Genomic DNA, 21,333 nt, shown 5'->3' with positions numbered 1-21,333 from the left:
CTGACGGTTCTCTTATTAAATATTAGCACCTTGCTCCTCTAGGTGTGTGAGATATATCAGAGAACAAGATACTGGTCTTTGTAGATGTTACATTCTAGCAGGGAAAACAAACAATAAACACCAACAAGTTAATTGTATGTCTATTAGAGGGTAAGTGCCATGGAATAAAGGAAGAAGGAGAAAAAAATAAGGAGACACAGATTGGTGACATAGGGAGGTAAGTGACCTCAGATAGGGTGGACTGGGTAGTTCTAAAGAACTGATACGGAGCAGAGACCAAAGCAGCTAAAGAGCCTGCAGGCTTTCCAGAGTGGATTCCTCAAGGATAGCCCAAAAGAGGGGTGCCTGGCTTCTTTAAGGAGCAACTGGGAGGGCTGGGACAGAGAAGGGAAGCCTGGAAAGAAAAGAGCCAAGGGGAAAATGATGGGAAATGAGGACAGACAGGAAGTGGGGGAGGGACAGACCTACAGGGCCTTATAGCCCTAGAAAAGACTCGGGCTTTTACCCTGAGAAAAATGGGGAGCCATTGGAGACTTGCACCCAGAGAGACATGATCTCGATTTTCAAAGGATTGCTCTGCCCTAATGATCCTGTGTCTTAGAGGTGATTTAACCTTGCTGAGCTACACTTTCTTCATCTGTGAAATGAGCGTCACATTTCCAAGCTGGCAGTGTTCTATTTTAAGTCACAGTTTGTATTTGTAAACCACCTCACTTCCAAGAACCAAATGAACTACAGCTATCATTAATAAAATAAAGGGCCGTGCCTCCAGGCCACAAAGTGCTCAAGGCAAAGGCCCTGAATCATCCATCTCTGGACACAAAGTTGAGGGACTGGGGCCATCATGACCTCTCAGCTGACAACCTCTTCAGTGAAGACTCTTATCTCTCAACTTTTGGAGATGATTCACCAAATAAACAAGAACACAGTGAAGTGCCGTCTACCCAGCCATCAAGTTTTAAAATCCTAAATCCAGACATTATTGAACAGGGACTACTGTCATGGGGCCTGAGGGAAATGCTTCATTAAGCAAACATTCATTGAGTGTCTTCTCTCTACCATGGAGTGTTTTAGAGGTAGGAGGTACATGGATGAGAAGATACATGGTAGACAGATACATAAATGAAAAGACATGGTCCCTGCCCTCAGAGAGTTTACTGTCTAGCAAGGAAAGGGGCTTGTAAACAATCAAGTATAATACTATGTAATAACAGTCATAGAGGGGCACCTGGGTGGCTCAGTCAGTTAAGCGTCTGCCTTCGGCTCGGGTCATGATCTTCAGGGTCCTGGGATGAAGCCCAGAGGCGGCTTTCTGCTCAGCAGGGCACCTGCTTCTCTCCATTCCTCTTCCCCACCCTCTCCCCCACCTGGCTTGTGCTCTCTCTCTCTCTCTCTCTCAAATAAATAAAAATATATATATTTTTTTAAATAACAGTCCTAGAGATATGTTTCACAGCCGAGGAAGACAAGGCTGAGTCAGTGTCGGGATCAGGCTGCATTTCATGGAGGTGGTAAACTCTTGAAGGGCTTGTAATTGCAGAGCTGGATTGAGACTCTAAGCTTTGTCATGCTTCCCTCTATAGCTCATCCTCTTTGCTTTGGGTAACTCAAAATATCAGTAATTGCTCAACTTCAAAATAAAATTCTAGTTTTCAACATGGCACAAAACTTATATGCGTGCTGAAATGTAAATGGTTTGTTCTGAATATTCTGATGTTCTCCCCATAGGGAAGAGGGCACCTTGGTTTTGTGGTGCCCTACACATAATATAATGTACCAACGGCAAATTCAGCAGAGAGCCAACCAAAAAAAAAAAAGAGGATGGGGGTGAGTGGATGGGGTATATAGACAGTTCCCTTGGAGAAAGTATCCAAAGGATAATGGTGCCTAAGTAGCACCTGGAGAAACTGTTGGTGGTCTGGTGTGGCCAGAACATGGGATGGAAAAGCTCTAATGAGGTGAGTTTGGATGAGGACCTCTGAGCTATCTGAATCAAGTTCCCTCCCGGGGCAACCGGAGATGTCCTCTTTGCCATCTGGGCTGAGAAATTGACTTTGACATTAAACATCAGATAATGCAGAGGAAAAGAGAGTGGAAGGGAATAGGCCACCATTTAATAGGCTTTCTCTCAGACTGTTCAAACGCTAAACAAATAATTATCCTTCTTCATTATTTCATTTAAAATTCAAAGTTTCTATGGTGAGTATTATTACTATTATAATAAGAGAAAAAACAAATTTTAAAAAAGCATTTGAAAAGAAAAACACCTAGAACAAAATATCAACTATCTGGAGCATTTTTCTAGGTTCAGAACCCAGTACAGCTTGTTCATGACTTAGCAGCATCTAACACATAACAGAAAAAAGGGTCTTAGCCAAGGACATAGCGAAATGAAATCATGCTACTCCAGCAAGGCTCAAGCAGTTATTCTAAACTCTAGCTGGATTAAAGGAATTGCCTTTGGACTAGCACATGGCTGAAATGGACTCTCTAATTTTAGGATGATATTTAGGTGTTGGGAAATGATCATGGGGAAAGGTAATTGAAATACAACCAGCCATAGAAGGAAGGAACCCTTGGAAAACAAATTATAATTCATGACAGAATGTAATAAATTAGTTACCATCCCCATTAATAGTGGCCATTTTAATGTGTTTATGCTATGGCTTATTCTACAGCATAATGGAATAGAATCATAATACACTTCGTTTAAATTCCCAAAATAAAAGTTTATTGTAAATTTCTAGCCCTCACACTTTCACTTTAAGAATTACATTATAATAATGGTTTCCTTTAAGTTCTGGAACTTGGGAAGATTTTTTTTTCCTTCACTCATTGTTTTTCTATTTTTCAAATACTCTATCTCAAAAAACATACAATATTTTGTGATAGAAAAATATCTTTAAATTCCCTGTAGAATTTTAAAAGTAATACAAATCATTTACAATTTCATACCCAATTCAGCTAATTCTATTTTAATATATTCCATTCTAGCTGGTTTTCTTTTTATATGTCATTATACATGGTTATAATCAACATGAATGTTTCATTTCATATTTTAATTTTACTGAGTATTTAAAAACACATACTTTCATATTATTAAATGCTACTCATAATTATCTTTTTCATAGCTGTGTAGTACACCATCATAGTCAAATACTATAATTTACTATAATTTATAATTTCTTCCTTTGGGACACTGACATTTCTACAACTATTTCTCTATAATGGACAATAACACGGCTAACATTATTGCATTGAGCTCCTACCTTTATTTCCCTTTTGAAATTGTTTTCCAAAGAAAACTTCTCAGGTGTAAAGTTATAAGATCGCTGATTATAAATTTTTGTCCAATTTACATAGTTACTAGCAATGTCAGATTATACAGATTCACCTCAATTTTCTTAGTAGTAACTATTATTCTTTTGCTAATTAAATTGGCAGAAGTCCATACTTTCGCATAACTCTAATTTGTATTTTTTTTATTTCTAGTTAGGTTGAATAGTTTCCTGCCATTTTTTGATACTATGAAGTGATCTCTTCTGATAGACTTTATACATTTATATTTTGGATTGTGATCTATTCACATAAGCTCCTTACTTGTTATAAGTATTATGCCTCTTTCCATTTTCCATTTTCTCTTTCCATTTTCTTCCCAATCAAGCATTTTTCTCTGCATTGTAATTTAGTTATTTTAGGTAGTAACAATCTCTGTATTCATGATCAAACTGCCAGCTGTCTCCTTTGTAATTTCTTCTGCTGACCCAAACATCAGGACATTATCATTCCTCTACAGACAGAACAAATGTTTTCTGCTATGTTTTGACAATTTGATTTTATTTTGATCTATGAACATATAAGCTTCTTGTGCATAAAAACAGTGATGACTCCTTTCAAAGAGAACAGTGCAAAGGCCTGTAAAGTTTAGGGACACGTGGGTGGCTCAGTTAGTTAAGCAACTGGCTCTTGGATTTGGCTCAAGTCATGATCTCAGGGCTGTGAGATCAAGCCCCACTTGGGGCTTGGTGTTCAGCAAGTAGTCTGCTTGAGATTCTCTCCCTCTGCCCCTCCCCCTTGCTCTGTCTTTTTCTCTTTCACATAAATAAATAAAATCCTTTTAAAAAGAGAGAGAGAGGTTTCAGATGGATGAGGAATAAAAGCAAGAACTGGGATTCTGAAACCTGAGTAAAAAGATGAAATCTTGCTCCCATATCACAAATTTGTCAAGGGATATTTTTAAATTCTTTTTCTCTTTTTTTTTAATGATGCAATCATTTGTCTTGTCTTGTGAAGCACCTATATTGTCTCAAATTGTTCCTGTGCACTAGTGGTGTTGGGGGGAACATGGAGAATTAGTCCAAATCCAATGACAGATTAGTCGGACATACTCCTCAGCTCTGGCTGAGAGAAACCATGGAATGTCATTTTTTTGACCTGGGTTCCAGCCCTCAGTTTCCTCATGTTATTGGTCCTGAAGGTGTTCTTTGTATTGAGGGTTGTTGTTGTTGTTGTTTTTAAACACCTCCCAGCTGATTCTAACATGCAGGCAAGGTAGAAAACCATTGTAATCATTTCATCAAGAAAGGTAAAAAGAAATATAACCCATAAGAGGAGATGATCAAGAGAAAGAACTAGAAACCACTTATTTTTTCATAACTATCTGCATCCTGATGGCAGAATTTCATAGTGGGAACAGAAAAACAGTCTTTGGACATAGCAGAAGTTTCCAGAATGTTCTTTACTTCCTCTCTCTTCATCACCTAAGGTTCACATAGTCTTTTCCAGACACTGAAATAGATTTTCCAAAATGTAGGAGAATGAGGTATTGGAGAGCAAATTTTGAATATTGCTAATTAATAAGAAACAGGAGAGGGTCAGGAGAAATAAAAGGTAGTATTTTGAAACTTCTTTTTTCTCCAAGCATTGATCTTCTGCTGGGGCAGGCTCACCACACCTGGTAGGATTGTCCACAGGGACTTTGGGGAGCATCTCACTCTATGGCACCTTGCTTTTTGTGATTAGCTTTTCTGCAGACCAATGCTCACATGAGCTTATATACCCATAACCTACATCTCCCAAAATGCAAGGGCAGAGAGCCAGATGTGTGGTTGGAGAGCAGAGAGCCACACCTTGGCTGAAAAGTTAGCCCCACCCAGGTGCTTAAAATTCACTAAGGGTTTTAAGCCTCTAGGAATCATGTGAAAGACATTTGATGTGTTACTAACCTCCCTGGAAAGAAAATGGACATTTCAAGATAGTTATGAAGGAGAAAGGCAGCATTTTCCCCATTTTTGTGGCTTTGAAATAAGGAGAAAAATTTCCTAACTCAGTCCTTGATTCAATATATGCCAGCAAGGATATATTTCCTATTCATGTGTTCTGACCAAACCTACAAAAAATGTTTTTTAAAGCCTGAGAATTTAATTTATGCCTTGAACCATCAAGTTCTTACGTGTAATAACATTCCACAATAAGGTTCATTTGGATATGAAGCAGTTGGTGACTGACTCCCATCTTCTGTCCAACCTGTTCCTAAACAGAACGGCTAAGCTGAAGCTCTTATTGGGGTACAGGAAGGACAGGGGTGAGGTAGAGCAGGAAACTGTCTCGTAATCATTTGGAATGTCCCCAGTGTCATCGACAGTGTGAACATTATGATTTCACTATCTTGACATTTGTGCTTATTGTACACACCTGCTGATAAAGTTTTCCGTTAACTTCATAGTTAAAGAACCCTGTACTTTATGCTATTTAATTGTTTTGGACATACATCATTGTGTTAGGGTTGCTTATATGGTATTTTCAAGTAGATAAGTCCTTGGTAACAGGCATTGAAGGATCCGCCTTCCCTGTAGCCTCTCCAGTGTTCCCCAGTTTTCAGAGATAAAAACATGGGTCTGTATGAGAAGTGCCTCTCACTAGAGTTCACATGAAGGAAAGCGGTCACATGTCTCTTTTCTGAACGGCAGCACAAAATACTTCTGTAAATGCGGCGCCTGGGTGGCATGGTCAGTTAAGCGTCTGACTCTTGATTCTGGCTCAGGTCATGATTTCAGGGTCGTGAGATCGAGCCCCATGCTGGGCATGCACTCAGTGCGGAGTCTGCTTCAGAATTTCTCTCCATCTGTCTTTCCCCTTTGTGTTCTCTCTCTCTCTCTCTCTAAAATAAACAAATATTTCTTTTTTTAAAAGTACTTTTTTGAGTTCTGTACTAGGAATCCTGATAAGTGCGTTATTTGGTATTTCCTTTAGGGAGCTAACATCTGGGTATCTCAGAGGGTTCCATAATGGCACATGGCGATCATCCAGCCTGTGTGTGAACCCCTGCATCTCTTGCCCCACACACACCCTCCTCGCAACTCCAGGGTATATGTATTTCCAGGTCCCCTTTAGGGTATGCACTGGCTTAGCACATGGCCATGGTAACCACACTCCCCCGAATAGGGTTCTCTCTCGGTGTTTGGGGTCACTTCACCTGAGACCGTGAGAGCACGCCACACAAAGCCACATGGGTACAAATATAATGCAAGGGAAGGGAACGCAAATGGCAACAAGAGAGGAGACAGACAAATCTGGAAGGAGGCGGAAGGGAGACTTAAGAGTCAGTCAGTATTTACTAATGCAGCTCCAAAACCCAACTGCCAAATTTCAATTCTCGTTCTGTCACTTACTCTTCATTTGTCCTCGAGCGCATTTCTCAGCTTTCTGTGCCTCATTTTCATGATCCGTAAAATAGGGAATAATAATACATACCTGTTGTGGGGCTTGAAGCCATTAAAGTTCTTGGCACATAATTAGATTCCCCCAAAAGCACTTATTAGTATTATTGTCATCATCCTTGTTGTCCTTGAGTGAAGATTTGGCAACGATGGAGAAAAGTTTTCCCAACTGTGTTCATTTCCTAGAGATGCCATAACAAATGACCACACACTGGGTGACTTAAAACAACAGAAATTTATTTTCTTACAGTTCAAGAAATCAGGATGTCTGAAATCAGGGCATCACCAGGGTTGGTTCCTTCTAGAGTCTCTGAGGGAGAAGGCATCCCATACTTCTCTCAGCTTCTGGTGGTTGCCCCAAATTCTTGGTATCCTTTCTTACAGATGCATCAGACCAGGCTCTGCTTCCATCTTCTTTTTATTCCTGTACCTTCTCCTTTTCTGTCTTATAAGGACACTTCCATTGGGATGAAGGCCCACCCTAATCCAGTATGGTCTCATCCTGAACCCTACCTTAATTACATCTGCAAAGACCCTTATTCCAAATAAAGTCATATTCTGATATTCCAAGTGGACATGAATTTAAGTCCAATGCTACTCAGCTATTATACCAATTGAAAGCAGGTTAGGCTCAAATCAGAGAAAGAAATTGCCAACTGCTCCTGGAAGAATGTCATCTGACCTTGGGCGTGTCGTGTATTAAAAGGGCTCTGTTGCGTAGGTGGTCAGTCAAGCGAAATGGGCCAGCTCCCCTCAAGTGCATCACTGAGTCAGAACCAAGGGTCAGGCAGAATCAGCATGTGTCCTCTCATTGAAACTGTGGCAGACTTCTCCGGAGAGAAGTCGAACATGCCCAGCAGGGATAGGCTGCAGTGACAAGGCAGCACGCGTGGCCAGCTCTTTCCCCTGCTCTCTCCTGACACGTTGCACGCCACCGCTAAACCCACCACGGGAACCCTGAAGGCATTCTGGCACTGGGTGATGCAGTGTCAGAGCCTCGGGGAACTGGATTTTAGTAACACGCTCTGCAGCTCACTCGCTCCACTGACCCCCTGTGTGGCCTCAGGTAAGATACTTACCTTCTCTGAGCCTCAGTTTTGGCTTCTAAAACCAGGCATAATATCACCAGTAACGTGTAGAGTGCGTCTAAACAAGAGCACTAATATCGGCGGAGGCTTCCTTTCAACGCCGGGCATGAATTTCAACGAATGGTTGCTGTGATTTTCATTATTGTGAGGCAGCAGCTCCGGCTCTCCCTCTTCCTAAGCGTGAGGGTAAGAAAGCCCAAAGGACCACGAAGCAGAGATGTGAAGACCCACGTACAGCTCTTCCCATCCCCACTCCTTCCACTCTTGGCACACGGGAGACTCGGCAACCACACACTAAAGATCTTGACTAAGTGATGCCCCAGCTGCCGGTCCAAATACAAACACCGCTTCAGTGAACGGACTTCCGCAAGCCCTTCAGGATTGCGAGCCCAACCGAGACAACTCAGGGCAAAGTCTCTTCTTTTTCATGACTTAGCAAAGGAACACTGGGCCGAGCAAAGACAACAGAAAGCAGCCTAGTGCTTTAGTGTAGCTCAACATTTAAAGAGGTTTAAATAGTATTTGGAGGCTACATAACACATCTCTCATGAGTGTGTTTTTATCACTTGATTTACTTATTACCAGGGTAATATATATGCATCGTAGATATTTTAGAAAATACAGCCAAGCAAAAAGAATAAAATCATTGTTAATCCCAGATAGATATATAGATTTTTTTAAAGTAATAAATTGTGACGTTTCTCAGTCCCTGGCCTTCAAAGTGATTTTAACGGCTTCCTAGGATTCCGTTATATAAATATATTAATATTTATTTAACCCATCTCCCGTTCCAGAAATTTACACATCTCTTGACTTCCAAGCTTAGCCTCTGAGATCCCCTCTGTTCCTGTTCAGCAAACATGTTTGCAGTTGCTGATAGTGGTGTCTTCAACTGACAATTTTCTCTTGCAGCCGACACGGCACTTGGCACTGACGATGTGTACGACGAGAAGGGATGCCAGTGTGACGTATCCGTCGAGGACCTCACCCCACCGCTTAAAACTGTCATTCGAGCTATCAGGTTGGTGGAAAACCTTTGACAAAATGATCCAAAGATCATTTGAATTATTTGAATTAGTATAGTACTGAGTTATTTTTCCTGCAGGTAAAACTCCTGAAATAGTTTCTCTGTTCCTGTTCATTCACATGCCTATTAAATTCTGAAATACATTTTCTTTATACAAAACTCTACTGTGCTCGGCACAAAGTGTGTTATAAAAGGAAGTGAGATTCGGAATGCCAGGCCATGCCGGAGAGATTCCCTGAGAATTGGCTTGTCGTGAGAATTTGTAGGCTTTCAGGGCATTTTGTGTATAGACGCAATTGGATTTATAAAATTATTTTTATGACTTGATACTCTGATCCATGGTTCTGTATCTTACATCAAAGAAAAATCCCACTAGGTTATTTCAAAACGGGTTGAATTCTGAATAGGAGAAACCTGAAGTCCTCTGCAGTGACTTGCTCCTCTCTGGCTGAATGCTGATTTTTTGGCTTTAAGATTTTATTTAAATTCCAGTTAGTTACAACGTAATATTAGTTTCAGGTGTGCAGTGCAGTGATCCGACACTTCCATACAACAGTGCTTATCACAAGTGCCTCCTTGACCCCCATCACCCACTTAACCCATCTTTCCCACCCACTTCGCCTCTGGTAACCATCGCTTTGTTCTCTATAGTTAACAGTCTATTTCTTGGTTTGTGTCTCTCTCTCTTTTTCCCCTATGATCGTTTTTTTTTGTTTCTTAAATTCTACATATGAATGAAATCATATGGTATTTGTCTTTCCCTGACTGACATATTTTGCTTAGCATAATACTCTCTAGCTCCATGCACATCGTTGCAAATGGCAAGATTTCATTCTTTTCGTGGCTGAGTAATATTCCAGTGTGTATATATACCACATCTTGTTGTGTTTTTTTTTTTCTCAGATTTTGGGTTAGGGTTATGATTAGGCTTAGGGTATGTACCTGATATCCTGCATTTCGGAGACCTCTCCTGAGGGTTATTTAGAGTTAGAGATTAGGGGTTAGAGTTTAGGAGTAGGGTTAGAGTTAGGATTAGGATTAGGATTTGGGTTAAGGTTAGGGTTAGGTTATGTGCCCAGCATCCAGCAGTTCAGAGATCTCCCCAAAGAATAAAACCCCAGACTTCTGCTGGGATGAGAATACAATGGGCAGCCATCCACCGAGATGAGGCAAGGAGGAGACTTGGGGCTCTAAATACACTTTAAATAGATATTGAATTTAAAAGCTGATCTTAAGGAGTGCCTGGGTAGCTCAGTCTTTAAGCGTCTGCCTTCAGCTCAGGTCATGATCCCACGGTCCTGGGATGGAGCCCCGAATCAGACTCCCTACTCAGCAGGAGGCCTGCTTCTCCCTCTCCCACTCCCCCTGCTGTGTTCCCTCTCTCGCTGTGTCTCTCTCTGTCAAATATATAAAATATTTTTTTAAAAAGCGGGGGTGCACCTGGGTGGCTCAGCAGGTTAAGCCTCTGCCTTCGGCTCAGGTCATGATCTCAGGGTCCCGGGATTGAGCCCCGCATCAGGCTCTCTGCTCAGGGGAGCCTGCTTCCACCACCCCGCTCTCTGTGTCAAATAAATAAATAAAACCTTTAAAAAATAATGATAATAATTTAAAACTATAAAAAAATAAAAATAGAATAAATTAAAAAGCTGATGTTAATATACTCCTCTTCCAATGACAGAATCTAATAGAGTATCCAAGGCAACTTACCTTTATATTTCCAGGATCTGCTCACTCCAAAATTTAGGATCTGGACTAAAGAAAGTGCTGCAAACTCAGCCTGCCTAGTTTAATCCCTTTGGGAGAATTTTAATCTGTCCCTGAACCCTGAGTGACTTTGTTGCAAAGAAATACCTCTGATCTTTTTGGCTCTCTCTGCCTCTTACCAAAAAGCCAGAAGAAAACTTAAAATATCCAACCCAACTTAGCTATACAGATACTTAGTCTAATTTCAGAGATCAGCATGACTGATTCTTTACTTCTATTTTTAGTTGGTCATTTTGTATCGTTAGAAATTGCTTTACTTGATGTTTGGGAATCACTGGGAAAGCAGAAAAGAGTTATAAAAATTTTGATAAATGTTTGTTAAGGCAAAGAAAATCATGGTTGATAAAAATGTATACCCAAGAAGATACTTATACCTTGTCTGTTACAGCACCCTAAAAAGAAGTAAAATCCAGTAACTTCTCAATGGAACCCTAGAGCAACAAACAATGGGTGGAGGACTGCACCTCCTCACGGGCCCTGGACCATCCTAGATGATGCCTCTTGTCTCATCATAATCGTTCATTGTTGATACTCCCTGTGTTTCTCAAAGTATCTCAAGTTATATGATCTCCCTACCCCTGGGGAACCTGGATGCCTTAGGTAATATTTAAGCCCAGAAAACCCAAGGATATGTAGCAAAATGATGCTTGAAGCCTTCAGTTAAAAGGGACAGGAAGGATCTAGAACTGCATTGTCTGTTACGGTGACCTGTGGCCACATGAGGCCAGTAAAATTTGAATTAATTTAAATCAGACTTAAAATTCAGTTCATCAGGGCACTTGGGTGGCTCAGTCAGTCAAGCGACTGCCTTCAGCTCAGGTGGTGATCCCGGACTTCCGGGATCTAGTCCCGCATCAGGCTCCCAGCTCCGCAGTGAGTCTGCTTCTCCCTCTGACCTTCTACCCTCTCGTGTTCTCTTTCACTCACTTTCTTTCTCAAGTAAATAAATAAAATCTTTTTTAAAAATTCAGTTCATCAGTGGCACTACCCACATTTTAAGTTCTCAAGAGCCACAAGTGGCTGCTATACTGGGCTCAGAAGACACAGTGTATTTGCATCACTGCAGAAAGTTCTCTTGGGCATTGCTGGTCAAGAAGAAGTCACCTTGAAATTCTTCACATTCATTCATTCCACCCCTCAAAGACCCTATAGTGAAGATGGGGCAATTCATCCACAGATTAGTCTGACTTGCAACAGTACAGTAAAATCTTATCTAATGGGAACAGATTAGGCTCCCTAAAAGTCATACTTAACCCAATTTGTTCATTTCCCAAGACCTTCTGAAGCTTTCTGCTTTTGCCTCACAACCTATAAAAAGAATTGTGAGCCGCAAGAAAGAAAACGAAATAGGTTTATTCTGCTAGCTAAGCACTTCAGCGGCTGCTTGAGATTTACTTTCCTGCCATCCTCTTGAAACTTGCCTGATTTTTGTAAAGTCCTTTGCAGAATTCCCTTGCTTTTCAGAATCCTTTCTTGGTTCTTATTTTTAACGGGACTTTATTATTTACGTGTATCTCCTTTTTGTGAACTGGAGCTTTCTGCTTGCCCCTGTGTGACGCTCAAGGGGGATGTTTTTCTCCCCCGTATCCTGATTCTGAGTTCCCCTTAAAATTCATGGATTCTCTAAAAACGCAATAGCTACGCTCAGTAGTTAATAACTTCATTGGAAATCTTCAACTCGTGATACTACTTAATTTCTAAAAATACATGATTAAAAGACCCACCAGTACAATTGCAGTTCTGAAAAGGAGTTTGCTATTGTAAATCCCTAAATCGTATGCAGAAGTGTCCTTTTCTTCAGCCCAATTAAATGAAAAAAGCCGCATAGCTGTTGACAGGAATGTCTTTGGCCAGAACCTACCCATTTCTTGCAGCTCATCTAAAATGTTATTGTGTTTGTCTATGTTACTGCTTGCAAGCATGAACCAACCATTATTCACCTCTAAAAGAGCAACTTTGTTTTGGCATTTTTCTTGTTATTTTTTGGTGGTTTGATTATTTAAGATGAATAGTTGAATATGCCTTTTGTCCTCCAGTAGCTCTTACAATAATAATGGTTTTTCCTAAGAGCCAAATTAACATGAAGATGTATAACAGAAAATATGTATTGCACTGCAAGGATGACAACACGGAAAACAAAACCACTACATCCCCCAGGAGCAAAACAGGAGCTCTTGCTTTGGTTATTAATATTTACTAAGCATCTGCCATTTTCTAATTTCTAGTTATTTTGGGCAGTAAAGATTCTTTGAGATGACTAAGGCCACTGTCTGAACTTGTCTGGATTATGTTATCCAAATGCACTTGGAGACTTTTTTTTCAATAACTGACATCAGTTTTTATAGTAACGAACAATGGCTATTCTTAGACATTTCCAAAATATGTCTTAAAAATCAGAAGAATACTTAGTTTTGCATAATTCCTCCAGGATTATCACAGATTATTCTCAAAATGTTATTTAATGGGAGGGCACAAAGTTGCTGGAAATGTGTTTTAAACTCATTACTGGGAGGGAAGATTGTACTTATTTTTCACAAATGTTCTATATTTTGTTAATGATTTAATACAGACAATGTTAATTTTCATTTCATTCACTCATAGAAATCAGTCTCTAAATAGAAAGATGAGGGGAGTTTGGGTGGCTCCGTGGGTTTAAGTGCCTGCTTTCTGCTCAGGGCATGATCTCAGGGTCCTGGGATGGAGCCCAGAGTCTGCTTCTCCCTCTGCCCCTCCCCTCCCCGTCTTGCTGGAATGCTTTCTCAAATACATAAATAAAACCTTTATAAATAATAAAGAGAACGATGACATTAGCAGAGAAGTAAACAGATTGACAAGCAAATTGATAAACTGTTGAATATTCCATGCACTCACTTTTCATTATATCATGGTGTATTTATTTGCTAGGGCCACCGCAACAAAATACCACAGTTTGGGTGGTTTCAACGACAGAAATTTCCTTTCTCACGGCTCGGGAGGCCGGAAGCCCAAGATCAAAGTGTCAGCGTGTTGTTTCTTCTGAGGCCTCTCTCTCTGGCTTACAGAGAGCCACCTTCTCTCTGTGTCCTCACGTCATCTTTCCTCTGGGAGCCCACAGACCTGCGTCCACATCTCCTCTTCTTATAGTGACACCACGCAGGTTGGAGCAGGCCCTTCCCTAAGGATCTTATTTCAACTTAATCACTTCTTCTAAAGCTCTGTCTCAAAATACAGTCACATTCTGAGGTACTGGGAGCTAGGGCTTTAACATATGAAATAACAATTCAGATAACACGTGGCAAGATACAGTTTTCCTATCAATGTTCAGCAAATACTTTCTAGAGGCACCCGGGTGGCTCCGTCGATTAAGCGTCTGCCTCTGGCCCAGGTCATGATCCCCACATCAGGTTCGCTGCTAGGCGGAGAGCCTGCTTCTCCCTCTGCCCTTCCACACCTCTAGTGCTCTCTCTCACTCTCTCTCAAATAAATAAGTAAAATCTTAAAAAAAAAAAAAAAAACTTTCTCAGACACAATATCAAAATTTTCAGATTAAAAATAAACCCATCAATTACCTTATATATGTTCCCTCACAATATAAAACATCTGAATATCTGGGAATATCTCAAGAGGTTGACTGTTACCTTTCAAGCTTATATTTAGCATTGTATAAACACTACATAAGTGAGAATCTTGCATAATATTTCCCACAAGAATTAATATAAGCTCATTAATTCAAAATAATTAATATAAATAAATACATAATAAATAATAATAATTGCTTAAAGTTATATCCAATACAATTCTATATTTGTAAAAAAGTTTCAGAGTACTAATTTTCATATTATTTTTATTTGAGTATAGTTGACACACAATGCTACACTATTTTTAGGTGTACTGTATAGTGATTCAACTTCTCTGTATATTATGCTAGGTCCACCCCAACTGTAGCTGCTGTCTGTCACCATACAATGCTATTACATCTCATTGACTATACTCCCCATGCTGTGCATTTTATTCATGAGACTTACTCATTCCATAACTGGAAGCCTGTACTTCCCATTCCCTCTTCAGTCTTTCAGCCCAGCATCCCACTCCACTTCCCTCTGGCAGCCATCAATGTGTGCTCTGTATTTATAGACCTGATTCTGCTTTTTGTTTGTTTGCTTGTTTATTCATTTGTCTTGTTTTTTAGACTCCATATATGAGTGAAATCATCTGGTGTTTTCCTTTCTCAGTCTGACTTATTTCACTTAACACTATACCCTCTAGATTCATTAATATTGTCACAAATAGCAAGATAGCATCCTTTTATGGCTGCATAGTACTCCATTTTATATATATATACCATATCTTCTTTATCCATTTGTCTACGATGGACACGCAGGTTGCTTCCATATTTTGGCTGTTGTGAATAGTGCTGCAATAAACATAGCGGTGCATGTACCTCTTCAAATTAGTGTTTTGTTTTCTTTGGGTAAATACCCGGTAAAATTACTGGATCATATAGTATTTCTATTTTTAATTTTTTGAGAAACATCCATACTGTCTTTTACAGTGACTGCACCAATTTACCTTCCCGCCAACAGTGCACGAGAATTCCTTTTTGTCCACATCTTCACCAACACTTGTTCTTTCTTATTGTTATTTAAGCTCTCAGAATAATAATTTTTAAAAAATAAAAAGAAATGTTTGTATTTGTTTTCCTGTACTGAACTGGCTAGATAAATTCTGAGATAGGCATACCAAGGCATCAAGGAAGTGCTATGTGAAGGATTTATTACGCAATTGCAGAATGAGCTCTGTCCACTAAAATGATGCAAAACTAGCCTGCCTCTTCCCTGCATTTTTAACAGAATTACTAACAAGATCCTCAACAACAATTGTTCTCTTATCAGCTTGTTTTATGCAACTATTTCTGTCAATTGTCAAGAACTAAATCAGAACAGGGGCACCTGGGTGGCTCAGTTGGTTAAGCATCTGCCTTCAGCTCAGGTCATGATGTCAGGGATCGAGCCCTACATTGGGCTCCCTGCTCAGTGGAGACCCTGCTTCTCCCTCTCCATCTGCCTGCCGCTCTGCCTACTTGTGCTCGCTTGCTCTCTCTCTCTCAAATAAATAAATCTTTAAATCTTTAAGAAAAATAAAACAAAAGAAAGAAAGAAAGAATAAAAGAAAGAAAGGAATCAGAACACCATACAGCCTATTCTTGTAAAGATAACCAAAACAGCCCAATGGAGATTACTCATTATTCTGAACAGAAATGACCGAGAAGTTGATTGCATCATGTTCTTAACTTCTCTTAATATACCAAAGCAGTAATCACCATGCCTGCTGAGTTTCACTTGTACACAACATTGTATTTCCCAGGCCAAACCAGCCTTCTAGAAAATCAAAGGAATAAATAAAGAATTCTTAAGTTGAAGCTGCAGCCGACTTTCCCCTGGCATCATGAGCTCATTCTACCCCTAGCCCCCACCCTCCTGAGAGTTGCTCTGAGGAGTGATCCAAGAAATGATAGCCTCTGTGCAACCTTGAGCAACCCATGTCACCTCTCAGTGCCTCGTTTCCTTATTTTATTGGTGAAGTGAGGAGGGTAATAGGATTGACCTTGTAGGGCTGAGGGGGAGATTGATTGAATTAACATTTGCAGAGCACTTTGAACAGTGCTGGGCACAGGGTAAGCACTACGTAAGCTGGCTATTACAACTTTCATGTTTCTGGGCTCCGTATTGCCTTCCCAGTGCGCTGCCTACTCTGCCCTTCCCTGCTCAGGCCACACCCTCTCCTTTCTGAATTCCACCGATATGTCACAGGAGAGGAGCGCTTCTTTCTCTCTTCTCAGGGGTACTCCCAACTTCCAAAAGTTTGTGGCCTTGCCTGCCTGCACCCCCTTCCCCAGAAAGCACTTGCTGTCACCTCTCAAAGTTATGTCCTCACCACCTATGCTGAGGAATCACTCAGAGCAGCACCACTCAGGGTGGGAAAAGCAATTTTTCCACCCAACCACAAGGCAATGTTCCAGGTAACTTGCTGCCTTCCCAGGAACCCTCCCAAGAAAAGGACTGTGAAAGGGAGAAGCTACCTCTCCTCTCCCCTCCCAACCCCACCCACACAGAGGCTTGGCTATAAACTCCCCAAAGAATCCGTTCATGGACTCTAAAACATATATATATATACATGTATATGTATATATAGAGAGAGAGAGGGAGGGAGGGAGAGAGCGCTTCTACTCTGCACCAGACACCAGAATATACGTTAACAAGAAAGATGGATCCCTGATTAGAACCTTGAAGGGCGTGCCAGAAGAAAAGTCAATTATGATGCCAAGCGACAGATCACTATAATAATAGAAGTCTGGGCTATTTGGGCAGATAGAAAGTCAGCACTTACATGGGAGATGGCATATAGGAAGGCTTTCTAGAAGAGGGGGCATCCTAGAAGAGATCTGGTGGCTTTGTAGGTACCAGCCAGATTACTAAAATGGGTGTGAGTTCAGGCAGAGGGAGCCGCAGTTGCTGAGAACCAGATCTGAAGACGGTATCAGTCCTGGTGGGGCAGAGAACATGGGGAGGAGAGGTTAGACTCAAGGGAGGAGCAGGCGCCATTAGAACAAGCCGGAGGGCGTGGAGGCTAAGTACGGAAGTAAGTTTGTCGGACTGGTGATTTATTCTAATACTTAGGACTATGACTCACTGCAAGGAATGGATTGGAAAGAGGGGACCATTGTTGTTACCATACCTGGCTCTGCACGGGGGGGCCAGCCCATGGCGATGAAGAGTCCTGAAGGACAGAGTTCAGAGCCCTTCAGACATGAGAAAATGATAGGATTTGGGTATTTGCAGGTTAGAAAAGACAGAGTGAACGAGCAGGAGGAATCAGGAGGGGACATCTGAGGGAGCGGGTCACGAAGAGGCTGGCTTGTGGGAAGAGGGTGCCTTGTTGCAACTGGTGAGCTTGCAGGGTCACCGTGGGGCCCAGCACACAGGTGAGGCCAGGCTTCAGAAGCCCAGGAGAAAAATCTGGAATGGGGACTAACTTGGTAGTCATGGACACAGACATAAATGCTTTGGAGAAGTGTCACCTCAAGGGGGGTATGGGAGTGAAGACAGAAGGTCACCACAGGATTTAAGGCTCACAAACCTGGAGGGAGTTGCCAAAGGAAGAAGGCTTTGGTGGAGACTAACACAGCTGCCAGACTGTTGGGGAAACCAGGAGGGGCGCGCAGAGGAGGGGCCAGCGGACAGCCCTCTGAGCCGGGGGCGGGCTCCACTGTGTTCAGTTCGGCTAAGAGGTCAAGAAGAGAAAGTGTGAGAAGGTCCTTTAGCATTGACAAACCGGGAGGTCGTCAATGACTCTGGAGAAAAATTCAGTAGAGGCAAAAGGGTTTCAAGCCAGATGGTAAACAGAACATTTTTCTAAATTATCTATCAGAATCTTTCACTCTAATAAGAACATAGATAAAACGTCAAGCATTTCTTTGCAACTAGCAAAGGCTCATCAACTCTGCTGAAATGGCTCAGATTTGATCAGCAAACAGAAGAGCCATGATGGCTTGTCAGAGTTGCTCAGGCGGGTATGCAAATCAGGCCTTGCTGTACCCCTGGGCTGGGCAACAAGGTTTTCCAGTTTCCTCGCCCTTGTGTTCTTCCTATTCTGAAGGGCACGTGCAGGACCATTGCCTGGACTGTCCCCTAAAATGCATTCTCATCTCCTAATCCTTCTTAAATCTCGCTCCATACTTCAGACAAGAATACTCCACAAATAGAGAAGCAGAGGCACATGTTGTGGGTTTTTGTTAAACCTACAAGCTGTTTAATCATCACCCGTTCTTAATTTTGCTGATAGCGTCTCTGCTATTTTAGCAGAGGTGATGAGTCTTTGTTTGCAAGTCACTGTTAAGACATTCTTGACAGCCAAGTCTATGGCATGTTACAGTAAGGGACGCTGCTGCAAGAACATTTTATGGATCATTTAACACATATTTATTTATTTATTTAACACAAATCAGCTAATATAGTCCCTGGAATATTCTTTTTTGCTTGTTTCTGTTTTGGAGATAATTGCTCATGGCCACATTTTGCTCTGAGGCTGCATTAAACTAGTGTTTTCACGGAAGACACACTTACTCTGCAGCATCTAATTTCTAACCTTTTATTTGGTTATAATTTAAACTGAAACTCCTATTCATTGTTATGACTAAAAATATTCAAGAGCAATCAATGGGTATGGGCACTTTATTTATTTACTTACTCATACTTTAAAATGTAGGCAGAATTTTATACTCCTAGGGAAATAAAATTCCCAAATTTAGTTACTGGATCAATGCTCACAAAATCCTAAGAGGAGAGTTAACTGTTTGTAGACTTGCTTGAATCTCAAGTTCTTGCTTGGGTTCTACTATTCTTATCCCCTTTTAAAAAAAAAAAAAAAAAGTGGTATAGGAGAGCTACCAAATCCTGAATATAAAACTCAATAATAACAAGTATTAGAAGAACGATATCCATGTGCCAGCAGTTGTGGCCAGAGAATGGGTCCTGTTCCCTAAGTCAGCCAGGTGAGAACTTAAACAATAAGGCATCTAATGGACTACGTATGAGGGGTGCTAATTTACACATCCCCAGCAAGGATCGGAAGCCAGAAAATGAGATTGGTCAGTGCATCCAGGAGCTCCTGTGTCTCCTTAGTCACTGGCTAGTAGCCCAATGCAACATGAAAGAAAGGTAAAGGAGTCTTGGAGATATAGTTCTATAACTAGCTTTGAAGGATTTTCAGAGTCTAAATATATATATATATATATATATATATATATATATATATATATATGCAAATCTGCATTACTGAGTCCTGTTAATGTGTTAACAGAGAAGTAACATTAATAAATCATCCAAACAAGTAACACACATGTCTTTAATGGTGACCCCCAAATATCAAGTTCCACAGTCCTCGTCGTCCGACAAGTTTGCTCAGTGATCAGCACCACCCATCCCCAGACCCATCTCTGAAAGGCAAAAGAGGGCTGCCTTGGGGAAGTTTTGGTAATCCAAAGGCCTGGATCACTTCAAGAATGAGCTCTAGCACCCTTTTATCTGCTTTTAAGGCAGATAGATGCTGAGTTTCTTTCTCTTTTTTTCTTTTTTTTTTTTTAGGAGGAACGGGAGGGGGGGGCGGAGGGGGAGAAAAGGAAGAATTTTTTTTTTTTTTTTTTAAGATTTTATTTATTCATTTGTCAGAGAAATAGAGAGCAGAAGCAGGCTTCCCGCTGAGCAAGGAGCCCGATTCAGGACTTGATCCCAGGACCCTGGGATCATGACCTGAGCCAAAGGCAGCCACTGAACGGACTGAGCCAGCCAGGTGTCCCAGATGCTGTGTTTCTTGCAGTCAGGGGGTAGGATTATCCATCCTGGGAAGGAGGGGTTATGGAAAGCACGTCAGTAGAGTAGATCAACCCAACTGATCAGCATAAGGTAAGAAGAGGGGTCAGAGGGAGAAACACACATCCACACCAAAAACAGGATGTGGGAAGATAAGGGACCATTTCTGCAGCCTGAACAAATTTGGTGATACAATCCCCAGACATGAGGGCGCAGAGAGTAAAGGACTGTCCTGTCCAGATATTGTCTCCTGTCACTTACACCAGTCTGGGTTAAACACTTCTCTTCACCCCTCTCACTGGCCTGAGCTTCCCACCCCTTCCACTCACACACCGTCTGCCCTCCCAGACAGGAAGGGCTCAAGCAACAGGGTTTATTTCTGCATGGCCGTATTCCTGACATCCGGCACAGAGCCTGGCATGGAGTGGGCACTCAAGAAATGTCTGCTAGATGAGCGAAAGAATCCAGGAGTGAATTCTTGAGTCCCACGCGTCAGACACGCCTGGGGCATCGCTTAGGGATGCGACCGCATGGAGCTCATCCAAGGAGCTCCTGGCTCGGGACAAATGAGGCTCTTGGATTCTACCGGAGCTCCTGGCCCCAGGGACTGCTGCCTTCCACAAGGACTGGAGAGAGGAAGAATCTGGAGACAAATAATCCCTGGAGGCTCCTTCACCTCTGCCAGCCCCTTTTCAACGGAGTCTGTAATACCCGCCCCCCGCCCCCCAGCGCCTCGCCCAGAGCCCAGCCCGACCGCAAGGTAGGCGCTCCCACCTCCGTTTCGGAAGCTCTTGACCCGGGCTACACTGTGGAATGACCCGAAGGGTTCTACAGAATCTCGGGGCCCACACCCCGGATCAGTGAAAATGGAGGGGGGACCGAGGCATCGGCATTTTGTGCAGTGCCCGGGAGCCGCCGAGCTCGGGAAGTGCTGCTGTCGGTCTTCCAGCCCGTGAGGCTGCCTCTGCAGTTCACAGTCTGAGCCCTCTCCCCCGGCCCGCGCTTTGGCTGCGGGCCGGGCTCGTCCATCTGTTCGGTGGCGGCCGCAGTCGCTGCCGCTCCTCTTCTGCTGGTTCCTATCTCTGCATATTCATAAGCAGTGTCTTTACCCTGATTTAGTCGGCTGGAACAAGACTTCTGCAAGATTTTATAACTCATGGCAGCACAACAAATGCACCTACATTTCCTTATAAGTGCACATGTGTTTGTGTGTATATATAGATATATTCTACCCAGAGTTTAACTTCGCTATAGTTATTTCTTCGTGCTCGGAAAAGTGTGTGAGCAGACTGCCTTCGGTTTCAGCCGGAGGGGGAACGGTTGATCAGGTTTGTGACGAATCTTTTCCTCCCTCTAGTGGTACTGCGCCGCATGTCAGCTTCGTGCGA

At 42.0% G+C, this 21,333-nt stretch overlaps 1 protein-coding gene across 5 annotated transcripts in view; it reads left to right on the top strand.

The window, feature by feature from the left end:
- Positions 1-21,333, top strand: part of LOC111152345 (potassium voltage-gated channel subfamily Q member 5) — a 530,797-nt gene that overhangs the window by 494,016 nt on the left and 15,448 nt on the right. For 4 of the 5 annotated variants that reach the window (XM_022510852.1, XM_022510851.1, XM_022510850.1 and 1 more), the window contains one exon: positions 8,720-8,828. The exons of the other annotated variant lie outside the window; for it this stretch is intronic. In XM_022510852.1, coding sequence (XP_022366560.1) covers positions 8,720-8,828 — 109 coding nt within the window. The remainder of the gene's footprint in view (positions 1-8,719; positions 8,829-21,333) is intronic. 5 annotated transcript variants of the gene reach the window in all.

This window comes from Enhydra lutris, unplaced genomic scaffold (assembly GCF_002288905.1).
Source record: "Enhydra lutris kenyoni isolate GAN:26980312 unplaced genomic scaffold, ASM228890v2 scaffoldscaffold28, whole genome shotgun sequence".
In the NCBI taxonomy this organism is placed as follows: domain Eukaryota; kingdom Metazoa; phylum Chordata; class Mammalia; order Carnivora; family Mustelidae; genus Enhydra; species Enhydra lutris.
This window is presented reverse-complemented; position numbering and strand designations above follow the sequence as displayed.